General features: G+C 57.9%; 1 protein-coding gene across 4 annotated transcripts in view; it reads left to right on the top strand.

Moving 5' to 3' along the window:
- The window catches only part of CDH4 (cadherin 4), a 536,089-nt gene that overhangs the window by 376,105 nt on the left and 138,551 nt on the right, over nucleotides 1–21,433 (top strand). For all 4 annotated transcript variants that reach the window (XR_006215334.1, XM_042980004.1, XM_042980003.1 and 1 more), the window contains exon 3: nucleotides 5,910–6,136. Coding sequence is in view for 3 of the 4 variants with exons in the window: in XM_042980004.1 (XP_042835938.1) it covers nucleotides 5,910–6,136 (227 nt within the window). In the remaining variant the exon portion in view is untranslated. The remainder of the gene's footprint in view (nucleotides 1–5,909; nucleotides 6,137–21,433) is intronic.

The raw sequence follows: 21,433 nt of genomic DNA, 5'->3' as shown, positions 1-21,433 counted from the left end.
CCTCTGTGGGAGAAGGACGGGCCCCTCTAGGGAGGTCTTTCTCCATGGCAGTGCCGCAGCCAGGACCTGGGGACTCAGGGAGCCCCAGGAGCTGGTTTTCATTGACACAGAACTCATAGACCATAAATCTCACCATTTCACAGTGAACAGTGGCGCTCAGGATGGTCACGGTGATGAGTGGCCGTCACGTCTAGGTAGTTCCAACACTTTCTACCGCCCCGAAAGAGACCCTGCTCCCGTTAGCGGCCACTCCCGCCCTCCTCCCCCAGCCCCGGGCGCCACCAGTCTGCCTTCTGGCTCTGCGGGCAGCCCTCCGCGGGCAAGGCCAGTGGTCACGGTCCCCAGGTGGCCTCGTAGTCAGCAGGCTATTTAAGCTGGTCGCATGACCCATGAGAGGCCCCCTCGGGGGCCCCAGGACCAGGGTGGGGTGGGTCCTAAGGTCCCGTGGGGACGACCTCATTTCCCACCCCTGTGGCGCCTCCCTGCGCGGTGTCCCTGGTTCGTGTGTCCCCACTGGAGGGACCCTCGCCCACAGTCCTTGCTCTTTCCCTCTTCCTTCGCTCCTTCTGTTCCTGGCTCTTGGTGTTCTTGTCCCAAGCATTCGTGTCTGCAGTGGGTGCTGGGGCCTTCTGCTCGGGGTCCTGTGATCCACTCTGTGGCTAAATTTTGAGGACATGCTTCTGAAGTCACAGTGGCGGATGCCTAGTCACTGGGCCGTTTTTATGGCCAGAAAACACTATGACCCTGTCTTCACATTGGCCCCCAAAAGGGGTGTCTCGTCCACTCAGGACACTCCCTCAGCTCCAGAGGCTGCTGAGTGGCAGGCGGCCCTTCCTTCCTGGGGCAGAGCTCTACTGATCCTGCGTGGATTATGGAGGCGGGGGGGGGGGGGGTGTCCTAGTTCAGCCGACTCTGAGAGGCTTTGGGCATCCTTTGCAAGCACCTCCCTCAGCCTGTGCTGGTCTCTGCCCGCTTGTTTTCATTCCGGTCACCCTGCAACAGCCCCTGCTACAGTCATGCTAGTTCTGGGGTCCTCGAGACCCCGCGCTGCCTCTGCCACAGGACCTTTGCACATATTGCCGGTGTGGCCTGCCCAAGCCTCACGGGAGCTGTCTCATCCCTCAAATCTTAGGAGAAGCATTCCCCGCCCCACCAAGTCTGGGTCAGGCTCTCCTTCTCCACCGGCATGCTTCCCTTGGGAGTGTTAACTTTCTGATGTAATGACTCGGTTCGTTTCTGACCCACCCCACACCCTAACCTCTACCTGGCAGCGACTGTGTTTGGCTTTGGTGCCTGTTGTATCTGTAAGGGAATTGTTTCTGGTACTAGAATGAGTGAGTGGGGTTACTGTCGTGAGCTCTGCGTGCGCAGAGCCACCTTTAGCGTGGGGCGGCGCCTTCCCATAGACTCCACGCGGGTCCTGGGAGGGTAGGGCAGGCAGGGGGGCCACGGAACCTCCACCAACCACTCAAACAGACACTTCCACGGCACACGGGAACCTGCGTCCCTGACAGGTGGCCGGGCAGGTGCATCCCTGCCCTTTATGTGGACCGGCAGCGTCCCAGCGGGGGGACCACGAGCCCGGAATGCCGATCGGACTCCGCTCTGCGTTGCCAACCTCCTGGCGAGGGGAGGGGAGCAGGGAGGCGGCCACAGCAATGAAATCCCTCAGGACACTCGGTGCGTTTTCTGGTGCTCAGCCCGCCCCCGGTGTCCAGCCAGGGGTCAGACGCAGCTGCCGCCGGCTAAGTGTTGACACTCACGTCAGGAGCAGGGGGGACGCTGGCGGGCGGTGAACGCAGCAGCTCACGCTCTTCCCTGGGCCTCTTCCCGGGACAGAACATGGGCTTGAAGAGCAGATGCGTCCTGTCCAGGCCCCGCCTGCCTCCACAGCCAGACGCCAAGAGCTGCTGCGTCCACACCTCCGGCTGGGGAGGGGCAGCGGGGCCCCGGGTGTGGACGCAGATCCACGGGGTCAGAATCCCAAGTGCTGGCTGACCCCACCCATCCTGCTGGCTCCCATCGGCACCCTGGGGACCCCCGGCCTGGTCTGGGGCCCCCTTAGTGGCCCGCACAGCAGCCTGTTGCCTCAACCAGCCAAGCTGTCATTTTCTGGCCACCCGCGCACGAGCCTCCGCTCTGTTGTGCCCGGGTAGCCCCAGTGTCAGGCACCAGGAGGCCACGGATGTTTATGGGATGGGCGACCCTGCGTGTCCTTGGCTGAGAGCCTTTGCTCCCCTGGGCCACCGCGTAAGACAAGCGGGCACTTACCGGTCTGTCCTGTGCCTGGTGAGGCGCATCCCGGCCACAGCGGGGACAGAGCCAGATGCTCAGAGAGGCCGCTGCTTGTCAAGCACAGACCTGGGTTCAGGCCCTTACCCCAGAGGGGCCCGGACGGGCGTGGCCGTGGCGGTGGCACACAGCCTCTCTGCAGCACACGTGGCACTGGTGATCTCTGGTGGCACAGGGTCGGCCAGGCGCTCACCGGGGAAGATCCAGGGGCAGGCAGCCCGCCCGAGTCCTGCCCCCAGGGCCCACTCCCCGGCCTCCCCCGCCACGCTGGCTGTGCAGGCCAGGCTGCCACCGGGGGAGCCGGCCGTGGGGCCGTGGCTGTCTGTACTTAGATTATTGGTTTTCATGTCTCTCAGGACTCCTGTCTCTTGTCAGGTTTGTTTAAAACTAATGGAAGTAATTAACAAGCCCTAGAGAGACCCGTGCAGCAGGTCGGGGCTGGAGGAGGACGATCCCGCGTCGCCGCCCAGGACAGGAGGACGCAGCTCCAGAGCAGGCCTCCTCCAGGGGTCCCGGGGGCTCCGGGGGGGGGGGGGACGCGCCCTTTCCCCAGGGGCGACTTTCCCCTCGCAGGTAGTGCTGGGCCGCCCGTCCCAGAGGGGCTGGTGCTGTAGACCCCCTTCCCACCTGCAGATCCCAGGCCTCCTGGGGGCCTGGGGGGCCACAGCCCCAGCGAACAGGTGCAGGTACCACCCCAGCAGCACAGTTGGTGCTCAAGATACACACAGAGCCGGACTAGGAGGGTCTCCCTGGGGCGGCGTCCGGGAGCCCACAGAGCCCATCTCCCCCTCCTGCCGCTTCGAGAAGGTGCGAAGCGTCTCCGGGCCTCAGTGTCCCCATCTGCAGAATGGGGACGATGCCGCCTGCCAGCCGTGCCTTCCTCTGGAGCGGGAGCGGCCGTGCCCAGCAGACCACTCGGCGTCCAGCTCAGGGGGCCCTTCCCAGGAAGCCCCGGCCTGAAGCAGGATGGACGTGCAACCCGAATCTACTCCGAGCAGGAGTTTCTCTGCGTTTGTTGGTTGTATCCACATCGAGGGAAACGTTTCTGACAGAATCTCCTGGGACTTTAAATTTTTTCTGGACTGACCCTGGCCGTTCCCCTCGCTGCCCGGGGCAGGGGCGGGGAGCGTTGTGGGGAGGCCTCGCCTCCTGTCATAGCGACTCTATGCCCGCACTGTCCTCAGCCCCAGGGACACAGTGGGAAGCCAGGACAGCGGCCCTGCCCTCACATGCGTGGCCGTCCAGGTGGACACAGGCAAGAAGCACAAGGCTTCTCCCAGGCAGAGTGGGGTGGTTCACTGCAAGGGGCAGTGGGCGAGGGCTGGCCCGGCCCTGGGGTCCAGCGCCTTCGGGGTGGGCGGGTGTGGGAGGACCCCGCCAGAAACCTGCGGCTTGGGTGTCTGTCCCGAGCCAGCCTGGAAACCCAGCCAGGGTGGAGGCCATTCTCAGACCCCCATGCTGGCCTGGCCTGCGCAGGAGCTCGCGGGCACGAGGCGCCAGGCAGCACCCTGACCCGAGGGTCGACAGGAGAGATGCTCCGGGCCACGAGGAGCTGCCTCTCCAGAACCCTGACGTCTGGAGACCGAACCCCCTGCGGCTCCTGGCCCTGCGTGCCGGTGTCCGGGGGTTCCAGGCTGTGCCCCTTCCCACGTAAGCACCGTGGTCGTGGGGGCGACCCCTCCCAGAGGGCGAGCCAGGTGACGAATGGCTATAGCCAGGCTTCTCCGTGTGCCCAAAAGGGTGCCCAGGGAAAGGGACGCCCTCCCCAGGACCCACAGCACCGCTCTGTGGGGACTGGCCGGGGCCCTGTCAGAGCAGAAACACGTCCGCTTTTAACACCCACGAGCGTCGCGTGGCCGCCCGTGTGGGGCAGCCCTCCGTTTACCCCACGGGCTTGCTCCCTGGCAAGCTGCATAAGGTCACAGGGCCTTGTGTGGTGCCACCTGTGGTGTCCCGGAGGGTCCCCCGTCCCCTGGGGACACGTGCCGTCCGAAGGGCCCCTGGGGACAGCACTCTGCGTTTCCCGTTGGGGCCACACCAACTCTCCCTTGAGTTCACCCACACTCTCTGACGGTGTCGCCCTTCAGTCTTGAAGAAATGCCGACCCTCCGTCGCTGTCCAGTTCCGTTAGCGTTGCTGCAAATCTGCTTTCAGAGAACAAAGGGGCTTATTTATGTATTTTGTGCTAATCTCCCAACATTCCCAGGGCTGTCATTTGTATCCTTGTCAGTGACAATTGGGTGTCAGGAATGATTGATCCAGCCGAGTTTGCGGCTGATTTTAATTTGCTTGCGAATGGTAGCGTAAGAGCAGTCTGGAGTTTTCTTGTCATTTGGAATGAAATACCGCTATCCCCCCCGTTGGGGGACATGTTTCGGGGAGCCACAAGCCACCCAAGCCCCCGACGCCCTCGCCTTCTGTGCCCCCCCCCCCCCGGAGCCCAAGCACACCCTCCCGCCCTCGGGCCAGACCGGGTGCAAACGCCTGGCTTCCTCCCGTTTGAAAACATCTTTATTCGCACCCCACAAGTGGGAGGTGTGGTGCCTGGGGGGACGTCTCAGGTGAAGCACGTGAGATGACGGAGCGAGTACGTTATGTATTCTTTCAAGGCAAAGCAACAATACAAGGTGAACGCAGGGGAGAAACGCGTTATCCACCGTAACCGTGAGATGCTTTTTTTAGTTTCTGGAATAAATAGTAATTAAATCACGTAAGCGGTGACAGTGAGATTGCTTAAAAAAGCACTTCTCCCGCCGTAACTGCTGAGAGACCCACATCTTTATAAATACGACGTAACTTTATCCATCGTTTCTGTCAGCAGAATGCGGCACTGGCTGCTGGCGCCTCATAACTTACCTACCGTGGTGGCGGTGGCAGAAGCAGTCGTGTAAAAACAAACCACGCCGATGTGGTCCCAGCGAACGCACGGCTCCCGAGGTGCCTTTTCCCGCGCGGAGTTACGATGACCGGCAACGGAGTCACTAGGAGGGGCGGGCACCTCGGTGCCTGATTCGTGGTCGGGAAGCAAAGCCGCGCACGGGCCACAGCGTCAGCGTGCCGGCTGCTTCAGCCGCCGGGCGTCCGGGTGACCCGAAGGCCGCCGCCGGCCCCGGACCCGGCCCAGCCGCCCTGACAGAGCGCGCGGGGGTCGGGTGGGGTCCCTGAGGAAAGACACGCACCAGAGACCACAGCAGATCGCGGCCTCACTCAGAACACCGCTTTGGCCCACTCCTTCCCCAAACCCAGAGTCCTCGGGCTGAGGAGACGGACGCGTCGGGGCTCCGGAGGGTGCTGGGGGCACGAGGTTTGCAGGCAGTGAGTGGGGTCGGACGAGGGAGCGTTTGCGGGCAGAGCATCCCCGTGGCGCCTCTAACGGCCGGACTCGGGGTGGACTGAGACACGGTGACGGGGGAGGTGGTGTTTCTGAGGCCGGCCGCCCCTTCCCTGGGGGTAGAGAGAAAGCACGTTCCCTGAAGGTCAAGAAGTCGGTTTTAAATCATTGTTTTCCCCGTGTTGCACATCAGGAGACCCGCTGCTGACGTGCAGCCACGTGAGCGCCCGTGACGCCCCCCTGCGCACCGGGCTGGTCCTGACCCTGTCTTCCTTTCCGCTTGCAGTCTCGTTCAGCAGCTGTCTGGGGACCAAGGGGACCCAGTATGAGACCAACAGCGTGGACTTCAAAGTGAGGGCGGACGGGACGGTCTTTGCCACCCGGGAGCTGCGGATCCCCTCCGAGCAGGTGGCCTTCACCGTGACCGCGTGGGACGGCCAGACGGCCGAGCGATGGGACGCCGTGGTGCGGCTGTTGGTGGCCCAGCCCTCGTCTGCGCGCCCGGCACACAAGGTAAGATGTGGCCCCACGCGGGGCTTGGCGAGTGGCCTCCCTCCTCTCCTTGAGGTCACTGTGGCACAGCGTCTGCAGAGTCCCCTGAGCATGGGACACGCGGCCGGCTGTGTCTGCCCAAGAGGACCATCGGACGGCCGCCTTCCCGAGGGACGCTGGCCTCGCGGGCAGGCGCACAGGCCTGGTTTGATACGTGGCTCTCGCCCTCCTGACAGCCTTAAAAACTGAGGCCCCACATTTCCGTGTCTCGCCGGGCACCCCAAATTCTCCTGCCCGCGGCATTGGCCTCAGGCCTGGGGCTGCTGGGTGAGCGGGAAGTTCCAGCTTGCTTGGCCCCTGGGACAGGCCCGTGACACCCAGGCATCAGCCAGCAGAGGGAGAACGTGGACCGAGACCCTCACAGCTAACAGGGCCCCCGAATTATCCTGATGCAGTCAATGTGTGCGGCGGGTTAGCAGAAAAGAACATACCTTCTACTGCGTTCCCAGGCAGTCCCTCAGGAAAAGGCCCTGGGAAGCAGAGGGTTAAACCAAGTTGGTCAGATGACTTTCTGTACATTTACCCAGAGCCCCAGGGGCAGGTGGTCTTCGAGCTTCCCAGGCCGGCTGATCAGGGAACCCTCTTCCTGGAACACCTTGCAAGACGGGTGTGCCAAGGAACCCACTTTGGGAAAACAGGGACCTGTGTGTTGTTTATCCTGCTTTTAAACAAACTGGAGGTGGTTTACGTTTCAAAAGAGAAAGCGGCAGGGCACCTGGGTGGTCTGTCGGTCAAGAGTCTGACTCGGTTCCAGTTCAGGTCGTGATCTCGTGGTCCGTGGGTTCGAGCCCCGCGTCGGGCTCTGTGCTGACGGCTCGGACCCTGGAGCCTGCTTCGGATTCTGTCTCCCTCTCTCTCTGCCCCTCCCCTGCTCGCCCTCTCTCTCGGTCTCTCTCAAAATAAATAAACTTAAAAGAGAGCGAGAGAGAAAGTGGTGACGGGGCAGATAGCTCTCCCTCCTCGGTGATGGGCTGATCCGCCTGGGAAGGAGGTCAGGTGCCCTCATGCCTCATGGGTATACTGAACCAGGCATGGAAACGAGTTTCTAACAAAGGCGCCCTAGAGACTCGCGAGCCTCGCCATGTGGATGCTACAGACCCCAAGACAGACGGACGTGGTTTTCCATTCTTTCCCGAGTGATGATGACAAAGTGCCGATGAGAAAAGAGTGAGCAAGGCGGGCCCCGGGGGGGGGGGCCCTTCCCTCTAGGCGAGGGGCTGGCAGGGTCAAGGTTCACGTCCCTGATCGCAGTGCAGAAACCCTGAGCCTGTGAGCAGAGGGTAGAGTTCCTCAAAGCCTGTGGAAGGCCTCAGATGAAAGGCGCTAATTGAAAACATAATGACACCTTTTGTTAGGCGTGTTAATGAAGCGATTTCTGATGCAATTAATCCCGATTCCTCTTGGAAGGTGATTGCAATTAGTCCCCGCCACTAGAGCCCCTCCGGCCCCACGTCAGGCCCACCCAACAAGCGCCCAGAGGGGGGACGGGGAATCCGTGTCCCAGGCTCAGACCATCCTAGGGAGTCCAGCTGCAAAGTGCTGTAGGGACAGCACCCCTGAGTGTGTGAGACGTGGCAGGCAGTGTCCCTGCAGCTCAGCCAACCCAGCCCTTCTCTATTTATTCCACGTCACCTGATGGCGCCCCACTTCCTCTCACATTCAAACCAAGGGTACCTTGTCCTGACTTTTTAGGACCCTACCCAGGCCCTGCCCTAAGAGGTGGCCACTCCTCTGACCCTCAAAACGTCTGGAAGCAGGTGCTGTCACTGTCCCCACTTTACAGATAGGGACGCAGAGCCGTGCAACCACAGCCCCTTTGCTGCATGGGAGAATTATGTTCCAGAAAGGAGTGCAAACTGGCTTCCTAGGCACGGCTGAGCTCAGCATCATAAGGAGACTGGCTGCCCTGGGTTAAGGTTTAAATCAAGGCTCCTCTTACTGGCTGATGCTTTGGGACGAGTCACATGACCTCTGTGAGGTTTCCTACTCTGGAAAATGGGATAACAGTAGGGTTGTCATGAGTATTATGTGAGATAATGTGAGTTCATGCAGATTGCAGACTCTGGAGAGCCCCTGCCACAAGGACAGAGCTCATTGCTGTCATCAGCATGGCCCCATCCCCCAGAGTCCTGTGGTCCTGTGCCCATCACAGCCCCTGGACCCTCCTCAGGGGGGTGCCCTAGGGCAGGGAGGAGGGTCTGTGCGAGACACTGAGTCACTTAGTTGGTAAGTCCCTACAGAGACCAATGCCAACCTTTGAATAAGGTCACCCTCTATACATGGATTAAGGTCATGCCGTGTGGCTGATGTCCCTCACCACCCGCAAGAAGCAAATGTAAATCTTCTCTGGTGAAAAGTGTCTCAGTAAGCCTCAAATTATCCCCATCTTCTCTTACACGCAATGTCTAGCGCTCGGCTAAAAGTCACTGGGCACCCGTGGGGACAGGACAAGGTGCACAAAAGTCAGATACAGAAGACAGTAATGACCCTTAATGGCTCCAGGTGACAGAGTGGCTCCAGGTAACGGAGTTATCAGACAGATATGATAATAACTGCACTCACTGTGTTCAAGCACATTGAAGACAAGCTTTTGACAGAGGATTAGAAGAATAAAAAAGAACTGAGCCGTTTATGACTGAAAAATGTAAGAAAGAGTTCAAAGAGTCCATCTTTCTGCAGATTAGACACAGCTGAAGAGAGGTTTAGTGAAGCAGAAAATATCAGAAGGAAGAGAGTAAACAGTAATGGGCATGGGAGAGGTAGCACGGAGTTCTGACATGTGCACGCTCGGAATACGAGGGGGGATAAAATGGAACAGGAGTAATACTTGAAAAGACAATGGCAGAAGATATTCCAAAAACTGACAGCAGACATCCACACGTCAACTCGAAGCCCCGTGACCTCTAAGCGGGGTAACACAAAGAAAATTGTGGGTTAGCACAGTCCTGGTCCATTCAAGCCTCTGTAAAGAAAGAGCGTAGACGGGGGAGCTCGTAAACAACGGAGATGTATTCCTCACAGTCCTGGAGGCTGGAGGTCTGCGATCAGAGTGGCTGCGTGCTCAGGTTCCCAGGAGGGCCCTCTCTTGGACTGCTTCTCCGGACATCTTGTATCCTCAGCTGGCAGCGAGCGGATAGAGGAAACACCCTTGCTCAAGACCTTTAGAAAGTCACTAATGGGCACTAATCCCATCACGGGGGCTCAGCCCTCATGACCTCCTCCTCTGGTCCTAATCACAGCCCCCCCCGGGAGCCCCACCTACTGATGCCATCACACCTGAGGGTCGGGATTCAGCCTATGAATTCGGGGGACACACACCTTCAGTCCCAACAGGTATTTTATGGTAAAATGTCTGAAAACTGGAGCCACATAGATCCGAAAGCAGACAGAAGACAGAGCTCCATGGAAGGTGGAGTGGTGACACAGAAGCTGGCTTCTCGCAGGGACGGTAGGGCCCGGAAGGTGGCGGGTGGTAACAGAGACAATTCTGTGACCCAGGAAAACTGCCTTTCAGGCAGTGCCACGACAGACTCTGACACAGGCAGAAACAGGACGCTTCGAGATGGAATCCCAGAATGAAAAGCCATGAGGTTAAGTAGGCGGAAATAGCTGTGAGCAGTGAGGGAGTGACACCGCGGGGGTGAAAGATACAGGACAGGTAACCTGCAGACAGGGTGCACGGACTTGGAGGGTCTGGGATGCTCCCTCTATCCTGGAAGATGATGGAAATCAAACTAATACAACACTCGGATAAGACAAAGACCCCTGTTAGAAGATCCGGGAAAACCACTGCAAGGTCACAGTGGTGGGCACATGGGGCACTGACCAAGGTAGACAGTATTTCGGGCCATAAAGTATATCTTAACTTGAGTTACCTAAAGTCTACGTAGAGTCAGTCTTGCCTTGTATCAAATTGAGAAAAAGATATCTATCGTAGTGACAGATAGTTACTTTCCCTTGGGATTTTCATGGGATTCTAACGTGATTATAGATGAAAGCATTAGGCTGTAGCCAGATAACTTAATGACCAGCTCTGTGCAAAGCATCCTGGGTATTTTCCGTGTATATATTTTCACCTCTTCTAGTCTGCAAACTTAGGCAACACTTTTTTTAAATGCCTTAAAAATATAATTTGTCCTTTACCTCTATTATCAATGTGAATTTTAAAAAAAATAAAGGTCTTTCTTGGGGCGCCTGGGTGGCTCAGTCAGTTACATATCTGACCTCGGCTCAGGTCATGATCTCACGGTTTGTGAGTTCAAGCCCCACATCTAGCTCCACACTGTCTCTCCCTCTTTCTCTGCCCCTTGCTCACTTGCACTCTCTCAAAAAATAATAATAATAATAACAATAAATTTTAAAAAGTCTTTCTTAAAAAAGAGTCCTACAGTTTAAGTTCTAACGTAATAGATGGGAAAATGGAATACTAAAACATCAATCCAAAAAACGTCAAAGAAATGGAAGGAAAGAGTAGAGGAACCCCATTTTTCTCTGTGAGTAAAATGGTGGGTTTGCAGATACGTTGATCATTATAACAAATGAAAATAGATAAGCTGCTGTAATTAAAGGAAAACAAATTGACAGGTTAAAGAAAAGCCCCAGCTACATGCAGGTCATAGAAGATAGATCTAAAAAGCGTGAGGGTGGAGAAAAGCTGCAAGTGGAAAGACGTGGGGGAAAAGCCTTGGAGTTACTCATCAGGAGGAAAGTGGGGGCTCTGTTAACATAAGAATCCCGAATCTGGGGCGCCTGGGTGGCTCAGTCGGTTTCGGCTCAGGTCATGATCTCGTGATTCGTGGGATGGAGCCCTGCATCTGGCTCTGCGCTGAAAACACAGAGCCTGCTTGGGATTCTCTCTCTCTCCCTCTCTGTCTGCCTCCCCTGCTCACCCTCTTTCTTGCTCTCTCTCTCTCTCTCTCAAAATAAATAAATTAACTTAGAAAAAGGGGCGCCTGGTTAAGCATCTGACTCTTGATTTCGGCTCAGGTCATGATCTCGAAGTTCATGAGATCAAGCCCCGCATTGGGCTCTGCACGGAGGGCTTGGGATTCTCTCTCTCTCTCCCTCTCTCTCTCTGCCCCTCCCCCATTGTCTCTCTCAAAATAAATAAACTTTTAAAAAAAGAATCCTAAATTTGTGTGCACTTAATAATACAGCTTCAAAATATTTAGGCAAAAGTTAGTGGCACCGAAAGGAGAAGTAAACAAATACTCAATTAACGGCAAAATTCAGCGAACACCTCTGAGAACATTTAGAGCAAGCAGACAGAATGCCAGCAAGGAACTAGAGGATTAGACGCACAGATTCAACAAGCCTGACCTCCCTGAGACAGGTCTGAAACAGAAACCAACCACGGCTGCGTGCACATGACCTTCAAATACACGTAAAACCTGCGTGAAACGTGGCCGGAGGCCGAACCTCCAACCAGGTCGCCCCACACTCCAGAGGTAGAAAATCCGAGCAGCGAAGCTAGAAATCCGTCACGAGGAAAGAAAGGAAAAGTCCCCACGGGTGTGGAAGTTGAGTCAGAACTTCTGACTGAGCCTCGGGTAGGAAAGGAATCCCGTGCCGGTTACAGAGTATTTGGAGCTGAGCCCGGGAAGCGGCAGCTGGAGCCACAGCCACGCGGGATGCAGGGTCCAGCCTGACATGCCCGTGAGAGCGGAAAGAGGGAGGAAGCCGGCAGTCTGAACCTTCATCTCAAGAAATTAGACAAAGGGGCGCCTGGGTGGCGCAGTCGGTTGAGCGTCTGACTTCAGCCAGGTCACGATCTCGCGGTCCGTGAGTTCGAGCCCCGCGTCAGGCTCTGGGCTGAGTTCGAGCCCCGCGTCAGGCTCTGGGCTGATGGCTCGGAGCCTGGAGCCTGTTTCCGATTCTGTGTCTCCCTCTCTCTCTGCCCCTCCCCCGTTCATGCTCTGTCTCTCTCTGTCCCAAAAATAAATAAAAAACGTTGAAAAAAAATAAAAATAAAAATAAAAAAATAAAAAAATAAAAAAAAGAAATTAGACAAAGAAGTGAAATGGAACAAAATAGAAAGGAGGAAACAAAGCAAGAGGAGAAAGTGATGAAATGAAAATGGTAGAATTAATCCAGACAGCAGCTGACTCCAGACTCCCAGCTGACCAGACAGAGCAGTCCACGTCAGAAGTGAAAACTCGGCCTCACGACCGATCTCGCCCAGCATTTCAGTGTCTTGCCTACAGTTTATACCAACATATTTGAGAATCTTCCTGAAATGACAGAAGTGCACAGCTTAGCAAAACTGAAGTAAGAAGAAAATCTGAGCTGTTTCGTTAATACAAGCCAATTTCCACTCAAATCCTAACCCCAAGGGCACGCGCACACGCGGTGGCCACACAGGAAGTTCTACCCGCCGTAAGGACGCGTTGAAGTTCACCCCTATAAACTTGTCCAGAGAGCCAAGCAGGCACCCCGTCCAAACCAGCCGGAACCCCGGAGGAGCAGAAAGGGCGGGTCGCTGTATGCCAGGCTGCTCGTAAATAGATGAAGAAACACCTGGGGCGCCAGGGTGGCTCAGGCGGCTCAGCGTCCGACTACAGCTCAGGTCATGATCTCCCAGTTCGTGGGTTCGAGCCCCGCGTCGGGCTCTGTGCTGGCAGTTCGGAGCCCGGAGCCTGCTTCGGATTCTGTCTCTCCCTCTCTCTCTCTGCTCCTTCCCCGCTCATGCTCTGTCTCTGTCTGCCTCAGAAATAAATAAACCTTAAAAAAAAATTTTTTTTAATCGCCCCCACTTGAGAACCACTAAACTACAGTAATCAAAATGGGTAGTTTGGGAGCAAAAACAATCAGATGCACAAATGGAGCAGAATAGCACAGAAAAAAAGAGGTAATGTTTTTTTAAAATTCATCCTCGTGGAGGTATCACTTTCGTGCAACGGAATTCTCCCACTTCACGTATCCAGCTTGATAAACCTTGTCATATGCGCACGGTGCAGAGTAATGCTCTGTGGCCAAGGTCAGCGCACCACAGCCCGCGGCCAGAGCTGACCTGCCGCCTGCCTTTTGATGGCCTGCAGGCTAAGAATGGTTTCTGTGTTTTTAAATGGTTGTATGAGTATCTATATTAATACCTTCAATTTCACTTCTTGGCCTGCAGTGTCTAAAATATGTCACTGTCTGACCCCTTAGCACAAAGTTTGCCAAGCCCTCCCTAGGGTAATGGAGGAAGGACCATCTTTCCAGTAGATGATGCTGGACTGATGGGGTGCCCTTCAGGAAAAAAGGTGAACTGGCCCCTACCCCACCCCACACCCCAAAACCAGCTCTAGGTGGAACGTTTTCAGCGCGTGCCGAGGGCTTCCTGCCCGGTTTTGGGTACAGCGGGGAGTTCGGATGGGGACAAGGTGAATGGGGGGTGCGGCCGGCAGAAGGTTCTAGAGACACAAAGCGCCTTTATCCGGGAGCAGTCTACAGGCTGCAAAGTCCCGAGAAGCTCTTGCAAAAGCTCCGAAGCACATCCCTCAGGGACCCCCTAATTTCCCGGTTCTGTGAATCCCGAGTCTCTCGCGTCCCGCTCTCTCCGAGCCCCGCCCTCTGTGCCCGGTGTCTGAGCGATTCGGTGGGGCTGGACAGCACGGACGGCTACGTGAACCGTACGAATTTGGCAACACTTCTCCTCCTTTCCTCTCCTCTCTTAGCAACTATTCAAAGGCGGCCTTTTTATGGGTAATACCAGCAGTGCTGGAATCTGGAAGAACTTTTTTCTGTGCAGTCTTGCAGGAAAGCTGATAGCAATTCAATTAGAAAATGCAAATGAGGTCACATATTTCCCACCGGAGTGCCGAATCGCCCCTGAGGAACCAGAGCAATATTCTGGCCTAACAGTAAATACTGAAGATAAAGTTTCGCGTGCGGCTGTCAGCGGACTGGCTGCGGTGGCGCTTCGAGGCGGCAATATGGGACCTGTGGGTATAGTTTGCAAAAAAGAAAGTGTTGTTTATGAAACTAATCCTGGCTCTTAACGCGCACGTCAGCGTTTATGAAAGCCACGCTCAGCCGAGCGGCGCCCACACCCAGCCGGGCCCAGAGGCTGGCGCGGATCTTGCCGCGAGGTATCTGCTTCCCCACGCGTGTGGGCTGAAAGCGTCCCCCTGAGGAGTGTATGTTGGGGTGAGGTCCTTCAAGGGGGCCCCAATCCAGTGACCGGCGTCCTTGGGAAAAGGGGACGTCTGGACACAGATGCGCACGCAGGCAGAGCTCTCTGGAGGTGGAGACGGACAGCAAGTACGTTTCTGTGAGCCGAGGAGGGCCAGAGGTCGCCGGCAGAGCGTCAGAGTCCAGGAGCGAGGCCCGGACGCGTTCTCCCCCTCGGCCCTGGGAAGAACTAACCCCTGCTGATACTTTGACCTCGGACCACCGGCCTCCAGAACCCAGACGGTAAATGTCTGCTGTCGACACCCCCCAGGCCATGGTTCAGTGGCTTTCAGCAGGTGTGTGGCCTCATCCGCCAGCCGAGCGGAGGGCAGACAGACCCCGTGTAACCCCCCAGGGCTCCGGATGCCCTCCAGTCCCCTTCATACAGCCGCCTGGGTCCCCAGTACAGTGAGGACAAGTGTGGCCAAGATCTTGGTGCTTTAGGCCTCACGGTCCAGCAGCCTTCCTCTCTGTGGTCCATCACTTCTCCGTCTCAGGGTCTGCCCCCCAGACCCACAGTCTGTCACCCCTGCATCCTGAGTGCGGGCCAGAACCCATTACCGGCATCACCAAGGGCACCCAGGTTGGTCCCCAGTGGAGTGGAGGGGAGAACCGGTTCCCGCCGTCCACCCGAGAGATGGTAAGGCCGGCCGGGTCAGGAGAGCCCCCAGGTGAGCGCCACAGGGCTGTCGTGCCCCTGCCTGAACCCTGACACCCAGATTCGGCGGTTTCAACCGAAGGGGGGCCCACATGAGGCTTTCCGTGCAAGGTGTCGCCTTGGGAAAGCACCCAGGGAATGGAGTGTGTGTCTTCAGAAAGAACCTTCCAGGAGATGCCTCAGTGGTCAGCGAGGTGCAGACAGGGTCCGCGGTTCTCCGTGGGGAGCCGAGTGCTCACGCGCCCCGCGCTCCCGTGGGTTCAGCCCACGTCGCCGCACGCGGGGCCTGCTCCTGGCGGGACCGCCCCGGGGAAGCCACACGTGCAGATTCTCGTGTATCGCCACACCCGAGACCCGCACAAACCGCTGGGCTGGTCCCCGTCCAGAGCCGGAGCTGGCGGCCACAGCCCGGTCAGCGCCCCCACGCCCGTGGGTCTCCAGGGGTGAGCAAAACTTCTCAAACTCATGGCATTTTAACTGTTTGTTGGCATGAAGCACGCAGCGACTGTTCTCATTGGTGGAAGGTGCCTCTCGGCTTCCTGGTCTGTCTGTGGTCTCGGAGAAGGGCCCTTGGGGCAAGTGTGACTTGTCCCCGACCCTGCCTCTCCCAGCCTGCGGTGAGCGGGAGGCACCAGGGAGAAGGTCAAACGTAGATGATGTTTCAGGCTGTGAACGGCCCTGAACAGGTGCCCGAGTCAACCCTTCCTTTTGCAGAGGGGTGGGGGGGGGGGGGGCGGGGCGGTCGTGACAGGGCCTCCGCAGAGCCAGCGAGAACCCCCATGATGTGCCCGGCCAGACCCAGCAGGGACACTGCCCCAGGCACCGTGTCAACGAGACTTGATGGGGAGTGAGCCGGAGAAGTCCGGGTGGCTCGCTGCTGATCCGCACGGCACCGTGGACCCCACACGGAGGGCCACTGCCAGGCCAGGCAAGGAGGCTTCCTGGGAGGCAGTCAGAAAGGTCCCAGGTCACGTCCCTTCCCGGGGGAAGGACGACGGAGTGCTGCCGCGTCCCCACCAGACAGCACCCTGCCGCAGGCTCTGTTCTGTGAGGCGGGGACACCACCGGGAATTGGGGGGGTGGGGGCTGAGCAGCAGGCAGGGGCCGCTGCGGTGTCCGGGGCTCAGGAAGGTGACGTCTGAGCTGAGCCCTAAAACACGAGAAGAAGCCGGCGCTCCAGACCGAGGCCTCCTCCCACCCCGGCTTCTCCGTCCTCTGGCAGAATCCCGTCTCGGCCCCACCAGGCCTGGGCTGCGGGGCCGCCGGCACTCGGGGCGCTTCTCCGCACGCTGCCTCCCCGGGGACCAGGTGGGCGGAGACGGCGTGCACGCCTGCGACCGTGAGCCCTGCAGACACGCGTGTGCCCGTGTGTGCCCTGCTCACCCTCACCCCGGGGCCTGTGGCTCTTGATGGGGCCAGTGTGCGTGCGTGAGCGTGTTGGGGGCCTTGCAGAGAATCCCCGCCCAGGAAGTATGGGGCGTGAGGTGTCCACGCTGCCCTCCTGTAGCTGTTTCAGATGAAAATCGAACCGGGTTTCCAGACCAGCACAGGTTTCTGGTTCCTTCCAAGGCCTGGGCTCCCATTTGGTATTTGGTTAAATACACAATCCTTACTCCTGAAGTTGTTTGTGAAAACAACAGCGACGGGGTCACGGGCACCTTCCGCCACGACAAGAGCCCCCAGCACGGACAGGGACACCTGTGAACCTGAAACCCGCCGGCGGGGCGCTGACGTGGCCTGGAGCCCGTCCCGTGGGCCCCACGTCCGCGGTAGACGCTGGGAATAGACTGGAGGCCCAGAGTCCCCAGGCGCCTTTCGGGGGGGACATAACGGGAAGTCGGCTTGAGTTAAGGCTCTCCGTCAGACCCTTCCCAGGTCCTCACCGAAGCCTTCCAGAATCATCGACGCTGGCGAAACTGACCGTTTTTCTCACCAATTGACGCCCGTGTGCGAGAGTCCATTCGGTTCCACCGCTAACAGCTCCCAGAAAAAGTGACACAGTTTGGCTTAACTTGATGATTTAATTTCATTTGGTTTTTTTACCGCGATCGTATTTTTTCCTATAAACAGAAGAATAATCCCATGTAAGATGTTTGTAACCAAACATTTTTCGTGATTCTCTAGAGCAAGTTCTCTACCAGGGCGTTCAGAGAAGACTCGAGGCATTTTGGGTTGTCACAGCGGGAGGACGGGGGTGTTTCTGGCATCGAGTGGGTGGGGCAGGATTGCCACCCAGCGCCCTACAAATGCACAGGACGGCCACACCCCAGAGAATGACCCAGTTCCAGATGGCGGCAGTGCCGAGGTGTGCAGGCCCCGGTCTGGAGACGGGCGCTGGGGGCCGTGGGCCAGCTGGGGAGGCGGGGACCGTGAGCGGCTGGCCGGGCACACGGCAGTGAGCCGAGGGCACGCACGCACACGCCCGCACGCAGGGGCCTGTCTGGACGTTGTGGGGTCTCCTGTCCTGCTCTTCTGTGCTCGGATGGGGATCCTCATCATGGTCCGCGAGCATGACGTCTGCACACAGACTGCCCATCTCACATGACACCTTCCCAACAAAATGGCGCCGACGGGAAAAGTCCCTGAGCAGCGGTGACTGAACTCTTTCCCGCAGGGCCGCTCACAACTCCCCGACCTCGGCGGCCTGCTTGACCCCGGTGGGAGGGGGTGTCAGGACCGCCCTCGGTGTCTGCACTCGCCCTACCGGCCACAGGGCAGAGAGGGGCCAAGGGCCAGGCCCAGCTGCAGCTGCATGACGGGACCGGTCACTGCACCTGCCAGGACCCCCACCTGGCCAGGTGTGAGCGAGGGCCGCACCAGCCCCTCCCTCCCTAAGTGGCCTGGGCGTGCCTGAGCGAGGCCAGGGGGCCCCCCACTGTCACCGTCACTAAGACTCTCCTCCCAAATAGACACTTGAAGGCGCAACCATGCTGTTCTGTTCAGGAGACCTCTCTTTGTACGCTCTCCGTGGGAGTTTTCAAAACGACCTCCCTCCCCTTCCTAGAAGAGATCGGAAGTAAGAAATACCATAGCGGTGCATGGGGGAGACAGCGCCTTCTTCCACGCAGCAGTGTCGCGGAAAGAGACTCCACTAAGCACCTCTCGGAACCAACCTCATGCAAATGTGTGTTTAGAATGGCTTGCGTGTTCTCTTTGCTGGAGAACGGGGATGCGTCTCCCTTGTTTCATTTTGTGTTTGGTAAATACCACTTTACTTTGTCCATCCTCAGCTACCATGGAAACCAGCCAGAAGGGTGCCGACACTACCCTAAATATTTTAAACATACACGCTTGCAGGCAGACATGTACCGGTTTTCAAATGCACGTCGAAAGGGGAGTAGGAAGAGAGGAGTGAACGATTGGTGTAGACTCAAGTGCCTCTTTCGTTAGGAATCTCATTGCTCTCAGTGAAAGTCAGTGCCACGTGTGACACTTGGGTGGGGGGCACGCTATTTATGGACGCACCTGTAACCCAGAGCCGCAGGGAGGCAGTGAAATCAGGAGGGGCGGTGAGCCAGAGGCAGAGGCAGAAACGACGCTCGGGTTCAGGGGATAGACCCTCACCGCCCTCGTGCCGTCAGAGGTAGGGCCAGTTCACGGCGCAGGATGGCATGTCACACCCCACTCAGCCCCCGACCGCCGACCCCTGTGTAACCGGCCACCTTGGAACCCCTGCCCCTGAGTCTCGTGTTTATGGCTGAGATTGGCCACGTGTTTACCAAACAGTAGGGCCACCCGAGAGCGGTCGGATGAGCTTGTGCAAAGAGGCGTGTGGTCACTCTGTGTGTGCGTGAGAGGTCACAGGTGCCCCGGGGGCCCATACTGGACCCCGGCGGAGGCAGCTTGGCTAAAAGGAAAGACGTACCAGCTGCGTTCTCTGGAGACTGCTCAGTGTCATGGGAGGGAAGGGCTGGTTTATTTTTGGAAAAAGAGAAGCTCGCGGCCTCACCAGGGCCCCCAGAGCCTTCCGTCCCGTGAGTGCAGATGTTCCTGTCCCGGGAGGCTGGGGGTGACAGGGGTCTGTCTGCAGGGCTGCACTGCCGGTCAGAGACATCAGGTGGCCCGGGGACCTTCCCCAGGAGGCACCGACTCGGGGAATGCAGACCAAGGGGGAGGGGGCGGGCACGCCTCGGGATGCCGACCAGGACGCCCTTGGTTAAGAAGACGTCTCTAGGACATCAGACACTGCACCCACGTGGCATGTCCCACAGGGAACTAACTTGAAAATGTTTCCATGGATTCTTTCATCGAATCAGATGGACTTGTGCTCATGCTCTTGTCTCAAAGTGGAAGGAATTTGAGGTGTGAAGGGAGCATCCAGCCTGGACCTGAGGACGGGGTGGGCTGGGCTGTCAGGGACGTCAGGCTGTCTGTCGTCTGTGACCCCACGCTCAGGGGTCGGGGCTGCTGGGCGCCCCTTAGAAACACAGCCCTTGGGATCTGGCATGTGGGAATGTTGAAGCCGTTCCCGGGTTTGTGCCGCCTCCTGGGAGGAGTGACTTCTGAGCCACGGCTCCGGAGAGTGGCCCACGCTCTCTGTACCCATCGCACTTTGCAAAAGCGCCAAGTGTCCCCGCCTGAGGACCGTGCGTGGGAGCGCAGTCCCGGCTGTGCTCCAGAGCCCGGGCTTTGCACTGGGCTCCTCCCACCCCGCCTGTCTGTTCAAGAGGCTCTTCTCTTGGCCTCGCCCACACACTGCTGTTTCTCTAGTGTCCCTGGGCATCACGTCTACGCCCTGTGGGGCTGGTGCTTGGCTCCGATGCCCCCCTCCCCCTGCCGAGCGTGTCCACCGTGCAGACCCCTGGACCCCACCCTGCAGAGCCCACTGTGTTGGGTCAGGAGGGGGTGTGGCGGGACCTGCCGTCTGCGTCCCTGTCGCAAGGAAAGAGGGACGCTGTTACACCACTTAATGCCCACCTCCAGCCAAGATGGCGGGGAAGTCACCCCAGGGAGACACCTGGAGATTCTGTCCCGGAGGCGGACGCTTGATTATTTATCCCCCCTGTTTACCTTCACCTCTGATGTGTTATGAGTCAGCCCGTTTACTTACAGCCAGTGCTCACGCTCGGCTTAATAATTCTATGCCCCTAACAGGTGAATGGTTAGATAATAGAAGAATGTGATGAATTATAACCTTTTGCATGTCGATTGGAGGTATGGATGATTATAGCCTTCCCCTGGCACTATTTTTCTTTCTTTTTTTTTTTTCTCCTTTTTCAAAAAAAAAAAAGGCAATAATTTAAATCCTGCCTCAGGTCAGTTTTGCATTATTCACCTTTCGCTGGTGAATTGATGATGGAGGGAAACGACCCAGCTTCTTCCTCATATTGAGGAATCCCTGAAGACTTCACCTGGAGGTCACACTCAATTACACTCACAGTCAGACACAGAGAACAGCCCTGTGGTGCACGGAGAGCAGGACCGGGCGGCACAGAGCTGCCGGGAGCGTGGGAGAATAATGTGCCGATTGAGGGGCCGGTGGGGGGAAAGCCCGCCTGGGGAGAGGGCCTCGCAGGTGGCTGTTGGGGTGCAGGTTTGGACGGGCAGGGCTCGGGGCTGGAAAGGATGGTTTCTTCTAACATGCAGCTTGCCCGTGAACTCGGGGGCCTCGGCCTCGCTGAAATGGAAGGCTGCTGTCCTGGGCGGGCCGTCCTTCTGTTCTCAGGTCCATTACCTCCCACCTCTCTCCCTAAAATAACAACCGTGGTGCTGAGTGCAAGGGCCAGGTCACATTATCCCTAGGGAGAGAGGACACCTGCCTTTGGGACTTGCCCAGAGAGCCTGCCGGGAGGGACCTGCCAGGGCCACACAGGTTGGCCTGGAGGGACCTTAAGGCCACCAGTCCTGGGTCCCCCAGGCCCCCAGGTGCCACAGACCATCTGCAAAGGGACCAGCCCCACAGCCTGTGCAAACACAGGATGGCATTCTGTCTCCTTGAAGTCGGTGTCCACTGACACAGGGAGTCCAGACTCCAGCCCAGCGGGGGATGACCCCTCCCCAAGTCGAGGAGTGAGGCTGACCCCCCCAGGTCAGGGTCTCAGCCCACACCCTGCACCCCAGCTGTCCAGGTGGCCCCAAAGCACAGAGCTCATCCAGCCCCATGAGCCTGGAGACCAAGGCCCAGAGGCTGTAAGCGACCCCCCCGAGGCCCCACTCCCGGCACTGGGACGCCCGCCTGAGAAAGTCCCCCTAAATCCCGGTCCCAGAGCAACGTCAGCAGAACGAATCCAGTACAGAGCACTGCTGATTCAGACTCCGCGGGGAGAGGCGATCGGAAACGGGAAACACTTTGTGAATAAAGCTAATTAAGAAATAGCGGATTTAGGGTTTCACGAGTGAGAGTGTGGCTCTGTGTGTCTGCACCGCGAGACACGTCTCCCCAGGTGGCCGGGCTCCACACCCTTCATCTGCCCCTTCTGGGAAATGCCCGTACGTGCTCGGGGCGG

This window comes from Panthera tigris, chromosome A3 (genome assembly GCF_018350195.1).
Source record: "Panthera tigris isolate Pti1 chromosome A3, P.tigris_Pti1_mat1.1, whole genome shotgun sequence".
Taxonomy (NCBI): Eukaryota; Metazoa; Chordata; class Mammalia; order Carnivora; family Felidae; genus Panthera; species Panthera tigris.
Note: the sequence above shows the minus strand (reverse complement) of the source record. Positions and strands in the feature narration are given on the sequence as shown.